Source organism: Talpa occidentalis, unplaced genomic scaffold, assembly GCF_014898055.3.
Source record: "Talpa occidentalis isolate TD23 unplaced genomic scaffold, MPIMG_talOcc4v2.1 talOcc4.8, whole genome shotgun sequence".
Lineage (NCBI taxonomy): Eukaryota > Metazoa > Chordata > Mammalia > Eulipotyphla > Talpidae > Talpa > Talpa occidentalis.
The window spans coordinates 33,778,829-33,791,197 of NW_023605194.1; the positions used below are offsets into that span (position 1 = coordinate 33,778,829).

Here is a 12,369-nt window from a genome sequence, read left to right on the forward strand (position 1 = left end):
ACTTTGGGAACCTTTCCTAGTAGGAAAAAATTTCAGATGCACTGTAAAGTATGAACTCTGAATTTGACTGAAAGACTAAGATTTTCTAGGAAAAGAAAAGTAATGGCACAAAGTGCACGTCTTTCTTAAATGTAGTTTATGAAGCCCCCACATGGGAGCCTGAATCCCAATTTGTTCAATTCATCATTTAACACATCTGACTCCTCCGGACACAAGTTAATCCCCAGCCAAGTACATGAGACTGACAAAGCAAGATGCAATTTCCTCAACCTCTCTGTCCTATGGACCAATCTACCCATTCTGCTCTCCACTGCATACTTAAACTGGAGAACAGTAAGTACTCTACATCTAAACTTAGTTGGCATTTTATCACAGAAAGCTTCCTTAATCCCCCAAAGCAGGCTTTGGTACACTTCCATAAGTATCCTTATAGAGCCCTCCACTGAGCCCCATAATACTTTTCACAGGTATCGTGTTTCTTTGCCATCTATGGCAAATTATGAACTCCACGAAGATGTAATATAGATGGGAAATGTGTATTCTTCCCTTCGTATTAGAGACAGATGGGCTTTTGTTTTGTTGTTGTTGCTTTCACTAAACTGAGTAAAAAAGCATGATTTTTTAATCACTATATTTTTTACCACTAGATTTTTTTTAAGCTTCATCTCTAAGATTCTAAAATTCTTTAGTTGCAACATGGAAAGTACTATTTTAGAGTTGCAATCTGGAAGGAATCACATTAAAAACTCCCAGTTAATAAATTAAAATTTATTTTTTTATTTTACCAAGTTCGTAAATGAAAGAATAGAGAGAAAAGAGAATAAAGGAGACTGCCCTGCAGACCACTGCATGAGAATCATGTAAGGGATAAGGGTTTATATCAGTATGACATAAACATGGAAATATGGAATGAAAGTAACTAATGAATTTAAAAAATTTCAAAGGAAGAGTCAGTAAGTCTTGATCACTGACTGAACACAAAGAATTAGCATCGAGAAAGGACGTGGTCTTGAAAATCAGTTAGCTCTGGCCTAAGATTTAGTTTTAAATCCTGGCTGACAGTAACTGGCTTTTGAAAATACTTAGTATTTTTGGGTCACAATCTCTTTAACTTTCACTGTTCTCCAGTGGGTAACAAAGTTGATATGCCTTAGGTAGCATTTGAAACACTTTCATTATGAGATCCAAAACTAAACTTAGAGGGCCTCCCTGGTGGCACAAAGGGTTGAGACATAACCTATGAAGCTATTCTTAACCACTGCAGCACAAATTAGATCCCCAGCCGGCCAGGGAGCTACCCACATGGCATAGCAGACCTCTCCTGGCTCACCCCCTGCTCAGCAGTGTATTTCAGTTAGTCTGCCTGTTCTGTTCCCCACTCTGTCTCTGGTGAATCCTCTCACCGCCCCCCCTACCTCTGGCCTATACCTCAGTTCTTGGATGCATAAAATAAATCTTTAAAAAAAAAAACAAACTAAACTTACATCTTCTCCTAGTACTAAAATGCTACTTACTCCTGAAGCCTTTCCTGGTATCTTCAACGAGATAAGAACTAAGAAAAGTTAAAGCATTTGAAACAGTACCGGATATATAGTAAATACAAAAGGCCAATTTTTATTATATTACTATATAGGAAATATGAAAGGCCAATTTTTATTACATTACTATATAGTAAATATGAAAGGCCAATTTTTATTATATTACTATGTTACTATCAATAATTTCCAACTTCATATTGTAAAAACTTTCCAAATGAAATGTCTAAAAAGTACCATTAGTGCCATATACTGCTCACCTTTATCCCCCAACTTAGTAAATGTTGACACATTGCTTGTTATCTGTGTATTTGTTGCTATATCCTCTGACAATGAAAGTTGGAAATAATGCAACATGTAACTGGAAGAATGTTTGAAATTTGCTAGAAAAATGAACACAACTGAGAAGGCTGAGAGTAGAAGACAAAGATGAAACAGAAACCAACTATATAAGAGGGTATTTTCAGAAAATAAAGGACACTACTAAGAGATAAAGATAATGGAAGATTTTGACATCACCTTTTGAGATGGTGCTGTTCACTCATGACAACCAGAACCTTCAAAACAAAATAGTGAGTGGTAACATCGCCTTCCAAGAGAGCAAACACAAACCCAAGACAAAGGTTCAAAGAACATAAAGAAAAATAAACATGAAACAAAAAAGGAATTATTGGACACAACACCTTGTAACGTGTTGACAGACATAAAATTGTAGTTGTGTACAAATGATAACAATCATGGCTTTCTACTAGAGAAATGAGATGCTGAAAGCAACACAATACTGAAGGTTACTTTGGGAATAAACTGGAAGGTTAGCAGTGTGTGAGCAAAGACAGAACCCAGGCAGTTGGGAGGAGTGTATGAACAACTGAAACAACATAGGTATCAGTGAAGCTAAAAATGTATTAAGAATAAGTATCAGAATACAAAAAAGAATTTAAAGTCTTTTCACAGACTTTAAATTTAATGCACATTTAAATTTAATGCACATACATTAGCAGCACTTGACATACAATCCACAAGCCTAATAATCACATTGTTACCTAATTACTCACCGCAGTTTTCATAATTACTCACTGAAGGTTTTTTGCACATGACATGCAAAATGATGAATCAGTCTCCTATGAATATCCTTAATAGCTTTAGCCCACATTTCATCATCTTATTCAAAAGAATAGCATTCAGACATTCTTAATTCACTACTTGAGAAGTTTAAACGATAACTGTTGAGGCTTATTTATCATTTATGACGTGGTAGGCAGTCTTCTAAGGTTCCTGAATATATCGTTTTATCATAATCTATTTTTTTTATTCTTGTAGTTTAAAGCAATCTCCCCAAATTATGTATTATGTGACTGTATCCATATACATATTATGTACTTATTATTGTCTACTATGCAGTGTAGACTGAATACTAACATGTATGATTATACACAAAATCTTAAGGTTTGCAATTCATCGGTTAGATTGGTGAAAGGCAGAGGAAAGAAAAAGAGATTTTTCATTTTCATTTATTTCCCAATCTGGGTCACAGTTTGACTTCACAACACCGTCAATGTTTCTTTTCTCACCATTAATAAAAACTGTATATAAAAATTAAATATATGTATTTTTATGTTCACAGATTATATATTTTTTAAATGTCAGATTCAACAATCTCAATCAAAATACCAGCAAGTTATCCTTGGATAGCAACAAAATGATTCTGAAGTTTATATGAACAAGCAAGAGTCACAATAACCAACACAACATTGAAGATGATTAAATCAGAACACTGACACTATGTTCCAGACTTACCATATACAGTAATCAAGAGTGGAACTACTGAAAGACCTGACAAATCAACAAAGCAGAATAAAGATTTCAGAAATACACAAATATAGTCTATTGATCCTTGACAAAGGAGCAAAGGTAAGTCAAAGGAGAGAGGACAGTCTTTTCAACAAATGATAATGGAACAACTAGACATTCACATGCAAAAAAATAACCTTAGATACCTATCACAAATCTTAACTCAATGTGGATCAGAGAACTAAACTTAAATGCAAATCTAAAAAACAACAAAGGAGAAAAATCCTTTGGCAATAGGTCTCAGACACAACACAAAACATACCTCTCACAACAGAAATAAAGTGCATTACATAAAATTTTAAAAATCTGCTGTGGAAAACACCATTAGGAAAATAAAAAGGCAAACTAAGAAAATACTTGTAACGTATATATATAGGATAAATATCTAAAATATACCAAGAATTCTTAAAATTCAACAGAATCCCAATTAAAAATGAGCAAAATATCTAAATATCTCACTACAGAAGATATACAGATGGTAAATAAGCATTTAAAAATTTCTCAACATCATATACCATTAGTAAATTGAAAAATAAAATAACAATGAGATAACACTATATACCAATTACAAGGGCAAAAAATCAAAACACAATACCAAAAGCTGATGTGAACATATAGCAACAGAAGTTCTCATTCACTGCTGGTAGAAACACAAAAGGTACCACCACTTTTAGAGACAGTTTTACAGTTTCTTACCAAACTAAACACACTCTTAGTATACAACCCAGCAATCATGCTTCTTAATATTTACCAATGATACTTCAGTCAGTCAAAAATGTGTACATATAAATGGTAAAAGCAGCTTTACTCATAATTGCCAAATTGAGGAAACAATCAACATGTCCTTCAGTAGGTAAATGAATAAAAAAACTCTTAAGTACATCCATACAACAGACCATTATTCAGTGATAAAAAGAAATGAGCTACCAAGCCATGAAAGACAGGGAGAAACCTGAAATACATATCGCTAAGTAAAAGAAGTCCGATCTGAAAAGGCTACATACTGTTTTCAACTATATGGCATTCTGGAAAAGGCAATGCATGGAAACAATGAAAAGTTCAGTTATTACAGTGAGGACACTGGTTAGGGAGCTAGGAGGGGGCTGATACAAGTGGTAGAGAAGAAAAGATGAAAGGACATGGAATTTTAAGGTCAGTGAAATTATTCTGCATGCTACTGTAGTAGTAGAAACATGTCATTATGCATTTGTCAAACCCAACTGAATAGATAAACAAAGAATGTTTTTAGTTAATAATTATGTATCACTATTGACTTATCAATTCTGAAAATATTAGGCTAATGCAAGATGTTAATAACAAGAGAAATTATATGTATAAGAGAAGCTGAGGGAGTATATGAAAATGCTCTGTATTTCTGCAACCTAAAACTGCATTTTAAAATGAAGTCTATTAATTACCAAAAAAAAATTATAGAAGTGAAGTACTTCTAGAATGACAGACCAAAAATCTCCATATACTTCTCCATAAATGTACTAAGAACACTGGCAAATTATCAAAACAACTTTTTAGTATGCTGGAAATGGTCAACCAAATGCTTCCAACAACTGAAAAGTGATTATAAGAAGAAAAATCCAACTAAGAACAAGCTCTGTGGCATGTTAATTTAATTTATTGCCCATCCCTACCTTCCTAGTTCTGCAGTAGCTTGAAAACCAAGGTCTTAATGTTAAGCATGGTAGCTGTGAAATTCAGTAATCACTGGGGATGTGGGGGAGGGAGCTGGAGAGGGAGTAGGATGTAAATTGGGTTAAACTCTCCACAACGCATCATTTCCAGTGAACTGTTAGTTCTTGATCTATCTGGCACCTCCCTAGAAAAAGCCCATTCTCAGGAGCTGTTTTATTTGATCCCATTCAGCATTCATTTAGGGTAATAACCTTATCTCTAATATAATTGTTTGGAAAAAAAGACAGTTGTTTGAAATCTTACTGCTTGAGACATGATACCAACTGGAACAAAGGAGAAGTTGGAATGAGATATCCACAAAAAAGTTTTGAAAAGCCTCACACATATATCTGTGCATATAAATGGCCAAATACATAGGCTAAGTACTTGCTTAAGAATACCTGAAAATGGGGCCTCCCCGGTGGCGCAGCGGTTGAGCGCTGGGTTGCGAAGCTGCCCGCGGCCTCTGCTGCACCGGTTCAATCCCCGGCTGCTCCCCGGCCACCGGAGGAGGGTCCCACATGCCACCGAAGGAGGGTCCCACATGGCGCGCAGACCTCTCCTGCTGCCCACTGCTCCCCTCAGCAGTGTACTTCAGTCCTTCTGCCTGCTCTGCTCCCCACTCTGGCTCTGGTGATTTCTCTCACCCTCCCGTGCTTCTGACTGTACCCAGTGCATGTATAAACAAAACAAACAAACAAATAAATAAATAAATAAATAACATACCTCTATAAAAACAAAACAAAACAAACAAAAAAAAAAGAATACCTGAAAATGTCTTAATCTCTCACCACTGTCTAACCTTGAGTGAGCAAGAAATGAAGTCTAAGAGAGAGCTATAAATTGCTAACAGGTTGTTAAAGGCATGCCTGAACACACACACAAAGTTCCTTGGTGAAAAGTTAATGACTAATTGGTTCAAGACACGTCTAATCTAATGATTAGATCATCACACTCCAAAATATGATAAACTAAGAGAGACATATTGTAGTTAAACTGTCAAAAATCAAAGAAAAAGTGAAAATCCCAAACACAGCAAGAAAAATGTGGCTTATCAGGTAGACAACATGCTCAGTGAGATTTACAGCTGATAGTTCATCAGGAAGCATGGTAGTCAAAAATGCTAAGACTGAGAACCAATAATTCTACATCCAGCAAAGCTATCCTTCAAAATAAAGAAGTGAAAACATTCCAGATAACCAAAAACTTAGATAATTTGTTGCTAGCATGCCTCCCATACAAGATATACTGGCTTTAATACCACTTATTCATTAGTAGATAAACTAAATAGGAAGATCAACTAAAAGGAGATGAACACTACAAACTAGTAAAACTTAACAGACATCTACAGAACATCTTAAATATTTAATTGTAATCAAAAAACTTGCCATAAATAAAAGTCCAGGCCCCAATAGCTTTACTAATGAATTTTACAAAATGCTCAAGAATTGACAAAAATCTTTCACACTCTTTCAAAAAATAAAAAAGAACACTTCCAATGCAATCTATGTGACAATGTCAAATAGCACAAAAAGACATCATAAGAAAATTAAAGACCAACATTTCTTATAAATACTAGCACAATTAATCTGGCAATACATAAAAGGATTATATACCATATCAGGTTGAATTTAACCAAGAAATGCAGGTTAGTGCAACTTCTGAAAATCAGTTAATATCACACAGCACATTAAGAGAACAGAGAAATATCAATAGACACAAATTCAATAGCTTTTCATGATAAAATCATAACAAAATAAATAGAAGGGAATTGCATAACAAAATGTGAATAGAAGGGAATTTCCTCAACCTGATATAAAGAGTATCAATGCAAAACCCAAAGTTAACAATATACTTAATAGTGTCAGTCTGAATGCTATCAAAACTAGATTCCTGTTTTTACCATTCTTATTTAACACTGTACTGAAGGTTCTGAAGTCATAGAAACTGTTCAAGAAACAAAACAAAAAAATAATCCAGATTGGAAAGAAAATAGTAGAGCTATCTCTGTTCTCAGATGACATGATCTTACGTAGAGAGAATCCAATGCATGTAAGGAACCAGAAAGGGTTATATGAACCATATATACAAACCCTATAGCTTCTCAGGATTGTAACAAAGCTTACCATGAAGAGGGACAGTGAGCCAAAGGCCAAGATTTTTGTGAACTAGGAGTAGGGAACAGAGAGGTGGAGCTGATATTATCAACAGCTCTAAGCCTCAAAGAGGCTTAAAAATACTTCATTTAGAAGTGGCAATGAGGGCCTCCCCTGGTGGCGCAGGGGTTGAGCGCTGGGCCCGCAGCCTCTGCAGCGCCGGGTTCATTCCCCCTGGCCGCTGGCGAGGGTCCCACAAAAAAAAAAAAAAATGGAGTGGCAAAGAAATGAAAAGAAAAGACCCCCACCTATAAACAGCAAGTACTAGAGGGAGTGGAAAATAAAACATCTTCAGGTAAGACTGCTACTAAGGAATTACTATATTTAGGAAAGAGTTAGGTTTCAGATCTACAGGAAAAATTAGGAAAAGAAGGATGTGAATTTGTTAGAATGTAAGATTTCCATGTAGCATAGTGGAAGGTGTAGGAAAAATGGGAGAGGTCCAGGGAGAAAAGGAATGAAAGGTGAGGTCTGGTGAAAAAGAGTACAGTATAATTAAGGAAATAAAGAAAAACTTCATCAGTGGTTCTGAACAACCAGTTCCCTGGAATTATAGAAAGACACAATTCTGTAATTAACTATGACAAAAATGACATTTGAAGGACAGACAGGAAAGGGAATCAACAATCAAGAAGTTATATGGGCCTCCTTGGTGGTACAAGGGGTTATAAACACAGCACCTATGAAGCAATCCGCAACCTCTGCAGCACCAGTTCGATTCCTGGCCAAACAGGAAGCAACCCACATGGTGCAGCGGACCTCTCCTGACTCCCCAGATGCTCCCCACAGCAGTGTAATTTCATTCAATCCGCCTGTTCTACTCCCCACTCTGTCTCAGGTGAATCCTCTCATCCCCCCCACCTCTGGCCTGTACCCCAGCTCTTCTATGCATAAATAAATAAATCTTTAAAAAAAAAAAAAAGTAGTTGTGCCTCCCTGGTGGCTCAAGGGGTTAAGACACAACCTAAGAAGCAATCCATAGCCACTGCAGCATGAGTTCGATCCCCAGCCAGGGAGCTACCCACATGACGCAAAAGACCTCTCCTGGCTTGCCCACTGCTCCCCTCAGCAGTATATTTCAATCTGCCTGTTCTGTTCCCCACTCTGTCTGGTGAATCCTCTCATCCCCCACACCTCTGGCCTGTACCCCAGATCTTGTATGCATAAATAAATCAATCTTTTAAAAAAGAGAGAGAGAGAAGTTATATAATGGTAAGGATTTTCACATTAAAAAGTATACTATTAAAAAGACCCTGGGATTAGTGTTCCCATACCTTTCTAAAAGGGTATAAGAAAGAAAATTGTAGTTTTAAGGTCTGCTGATATAAGGCTTATTTAACTTGGATGAAGTTTTATCTCTAACAGCCATGCTCATAACTGATTCAGGGGGGTCTATAAAGTCCCAAGCTCCACACAGTCACCCCAAAACCTGAAGGTATGAATACACTGGCTAAAACTACTCATGATTAAGCAGAGTGCATCAGCCCATTTGTTGAGCTGCACTAATTCAGTCAAATTAGCAATCCCCAAGAATTCTGTGCATTTCTTCTCCTCACTGAGAATCACCAGTGTGGATGATCCACAACTGCCTTAAAACACACTGTGCAGAAGGGATCTGTACTTATTGTTTTAGGAAATGGATACATATTTTTACCACCTTTTGCAAAATCGTGCTATATTTATATATTAAAAGAATCAGAGTGGGCGTCCCCGGTGGTGCAAGGGGTTAAGATGCAACCTATGAAGCTGACCACAGATGCTTCAGCATGAGTTTGATCCCCAGCCAGGGAACCACCCTCAGGGTGCAGCAGACCTCTCCTGACTTACCTGCTGCTCCCCTCAGCAGTGTATTTCAGTCAATCGGCCTGTTCTGCTCCCCACTCTGTCTCTGGTGAATCCTCTCACCACCCCACACCTCTGGCCTGTACCCCAGTTCTTGTATGCATAAATAAATCTTTAAAAAAAAAAAAAAAAGAAGAACCAAAGAGTCCACAATTTAAAAAAAAATCTCATTTAACATTAACTTTTTAATTCCCATACTCAGTCAATCAGAGAATCTCTCTTTGACACCTACTGACACCTAGAAAATGTTACTTAACTTTTCTAAACCTCAGCTTGATTAGGGACAGAGGCAATTACCTCCAGGCAGATAATTCCACTTTGGAAAAGTGTCATTAACAATCTTACTGTAAGCTGAAACTTGCCATCTTTTACCTTAAAATGCACAGATAACTTTGCTATTGAGAGAGATCACATCTATTCATTCCATCAAACCAAAAAACTAATAATGAATTTTAAATTAGTTCTCTGAAAATGCCATACTATTTCAGTTTTTTTGCACATGGCGTTGTTTCTCATCTGAGTATCATCCTTCTCTTACAGTTTCTACAGTCATATTTATCAGTTTGACTATCCTAGATGAAAACAATTGCTTCATGCTCCCCAGTCCTGTACACATCACTCCACTGAGACACCACACCACACTACACTGCACTAATAATGCATTGTAACTACATTCCTGTTTTTCCCACAGGTTCTGCGCACACTGACAGCAGGAAGTATCTATTACTCATCTTTGTATGGAATGGAAGAGGCACATGAATCTTCTACCTAACCAATAATTACTATTATATGCACTGTTAATTCTTTTTATCATCGGAACAATGTTTCCAGAAGTCATTACCAATCCACAGCTTTACTTCTCACACCATTTTTAAATTCATCTCCTCCTGAGAATTTAGCACAGGATGCAACATACAGATTCTCAATATGTTTGTTAAAAGGATGAATAAATATAAGCAAGTTGGGGTCCTCAATTTTCTTAAGTTGGCATTACATTTATGTTCCTATAACTAACCATTAAAAATGAGGTGGTGCAAGGGGTAAGATAACCAAAAAAAATGTGGTGGTGCAAGGGGTAAGATGCAACCTATGAAGCTCACCGCAGCCACTACAGCGCAAGTTCCATCCCTGGCCAGGGAGGTGACCCACATGGCGCAGCAGACCTCTCCTGCCTCGCCCGCTGCTCCCCTCAGCAGTATATTTTCCGTCATCTGCCTATTCTGTTCCCCACTCTGTCTCTGGTGAATCCTCTCACCCCCCAAAACTCTGGCCTGTACCCCAGTTCTTGTATGTATAAATAAATAAATCTAAAAAAAAAAGTCAAAATTTAAAAAAAAAAAATGAGGGAAAGTCCTCAATATTATCAACTAAGACTATCTTTACATAAGATTCTTGTCTGATAATACCAAATATCTGATGTTCATTCTTCATGAAAATCCCAGATGTGAGAAACAGAACCACCAAAATATCCCTGGAAGGATATGTACTCTATTCATTCTTCTAGATCTCAATTTTAATATTTGCACCACATTATATTAAATCAACAGAGGGATCTCTATTTGGACCTCCTCATTTCATGACCCACTGACAACTATCATTTCTCACTTGGACTAGGTTGCCTTGAAGAACATACGAAACAAGCTTAAAGAATATCAGATTTCTACTTTGGGAAACTGGTCTGAGACTATTCACCCTATCACAAAGTATTCACCTTACAAAAACTTATGCAAAGCAATCTCTTGCAGGTTTATTTTTTTTTTTTAAGATTTATTTATTTATTTATATAAGCACTGGGTACAGTCAGACGCACGGGAGGGTGAGAGAAATCACCAGAGCCAGAGCAGGGAGCAGAGCAGGCGGAAGGACCTAAGTACACTGCTGAGGGGAGCAGCGGGCGGCAGGAGAGGTCTGCGCGCCACGGGGGACCCTCCTCTGGTGACCGGGGAGCAGCCGGGGATCAAACCGGTGCTGCAAAGGCTGCGGGCAGTTTCACAACCCAGCACTCAACCGCTGTGCCACCGGGAAGGCCCTCTTGCAGGTTTTTGCCACATAAAAGCAAATCAGTTCAAAAGAAACATAGTTTTTTTAATGTATTTTGTAAATCTTGTAATGGATGAAGTTTTGTTTTTTGTTTTTGCTATAGTAATCTAAAAAGTCACTTTTTCCCCCTTATCAAGAACAATCTGGGTGCATGTTTTCCTTCCATATTCTGTTTTCCTACTTTTATTGTCTGTATTATAAATTTGTTCAAATATAACCTCAAATCCCTAGTGGAATGAGATGAGAATGAAATGGAAAAAAAATAACTGCTATCATTGTGTGAGTACCAACAGAAAGCCAGATAATACTCTAGGCATTTTTATCCTGATCCTAAACACTGAGAGAAAGGTATTATTAACTATGTTTTACAGATCACAAACCTAACTTATGCTAAGCAAGTTTTGATCCCAGGTTTGAATGACTACAAAGTCACATATACTTTGAAAATTAACAGAATTCTATCACTGTAAATAATTTTTGGTTTTTTAACAGTACCTGAGGAATTTTTAACTTTTGATACTTAAGCAAAAGGAGACAAATCACCTGACATTAGTTTTACACATTATTTAAAAGATAATAAACTTTTTAATAGTCAACATTCAATAATATCTAATAATAATAGGTATAAAATATTTGTGATAAAGCCAGTTAGAACTGGGGACAAAGGAAAGAATTAGACATATTATTCCAATTAATATCACATACAACTTGAAATGTTATGAAATTTTGTGTGTGGCTGTGTGATTCTAAAAATCAGACCAAAAGTCAGTTTATAGAGGGTATTATGACTGAACATTAATCAGAGAGGAGAAAGTATTATCTAAACTAGACTCACCTGCTCAAGTCACTTTTTCCGTAGTGATGATAGTGGTCAGGATGGCTGAGATGGTAATGTTCCTGTCCACCCCATCTCTGGGGTGGTCTTTTCCAAAATCCTTCTTGAGATTGCCGAACATTTCTGTCTGGTCGGTCAAAGCGGTTCATATTGTCACACTCCACTACACAGATCCAAAAACAAAGCACTATTTAACATGTACTCGACTCTATAAAAGTTAACTACTTATAGTGTGACAATAAATGCTGTCGAAACATAAAAGCAATATTCTAAAAATTTCAGACATTTATGTTAGCTAATCACAAAAGCAAGATTTTCAGGGGGGGAAAAACTAGTTCTTTTGGTGAAATATGAACTTTGTATTACAAACTGAGGTAAATTAAAAAACATTCACATCACAGTCATTTATGTAGCAATTAACAGT

The 12,369-nt window shown here is 36.7% G+C and overlaps 1 protein-coding gene across 18 annotated transcripts in view; it reads right to left on the reverse strand.

Moving 5' to 3' along the window:
* CCSER2 (coiled-coil serine rich protein 2) overlaps positions 1 to 12,369 on the reverse strand; it is a 123,143-nt gene that overhangs the window by 43,353 nt on the left and 67,421 nt on the right. For 17 of the 18 annotated variants that reach the window (XR_008550089.1, XM_054690594.1, XM_037497424.1 and 14 more), the window contains one exon: positions 11,946 to 12,108. Coding sequence is in view for 16 of the 18 variants with exons in the window: in XM_054690594.1 (XP_054546569.1) it covers positions 11,946 to 12,108 (163 nt within the window). In the remaining 2 variants the exon portion in view is untranslated. Of the gene's footprint in view, positions 1 to 11,945; positions 12,109 to 12,369 lie in introns of those variants that run through there. The other variant, XM_037497428.1, reaches the window with a different exon arrangement.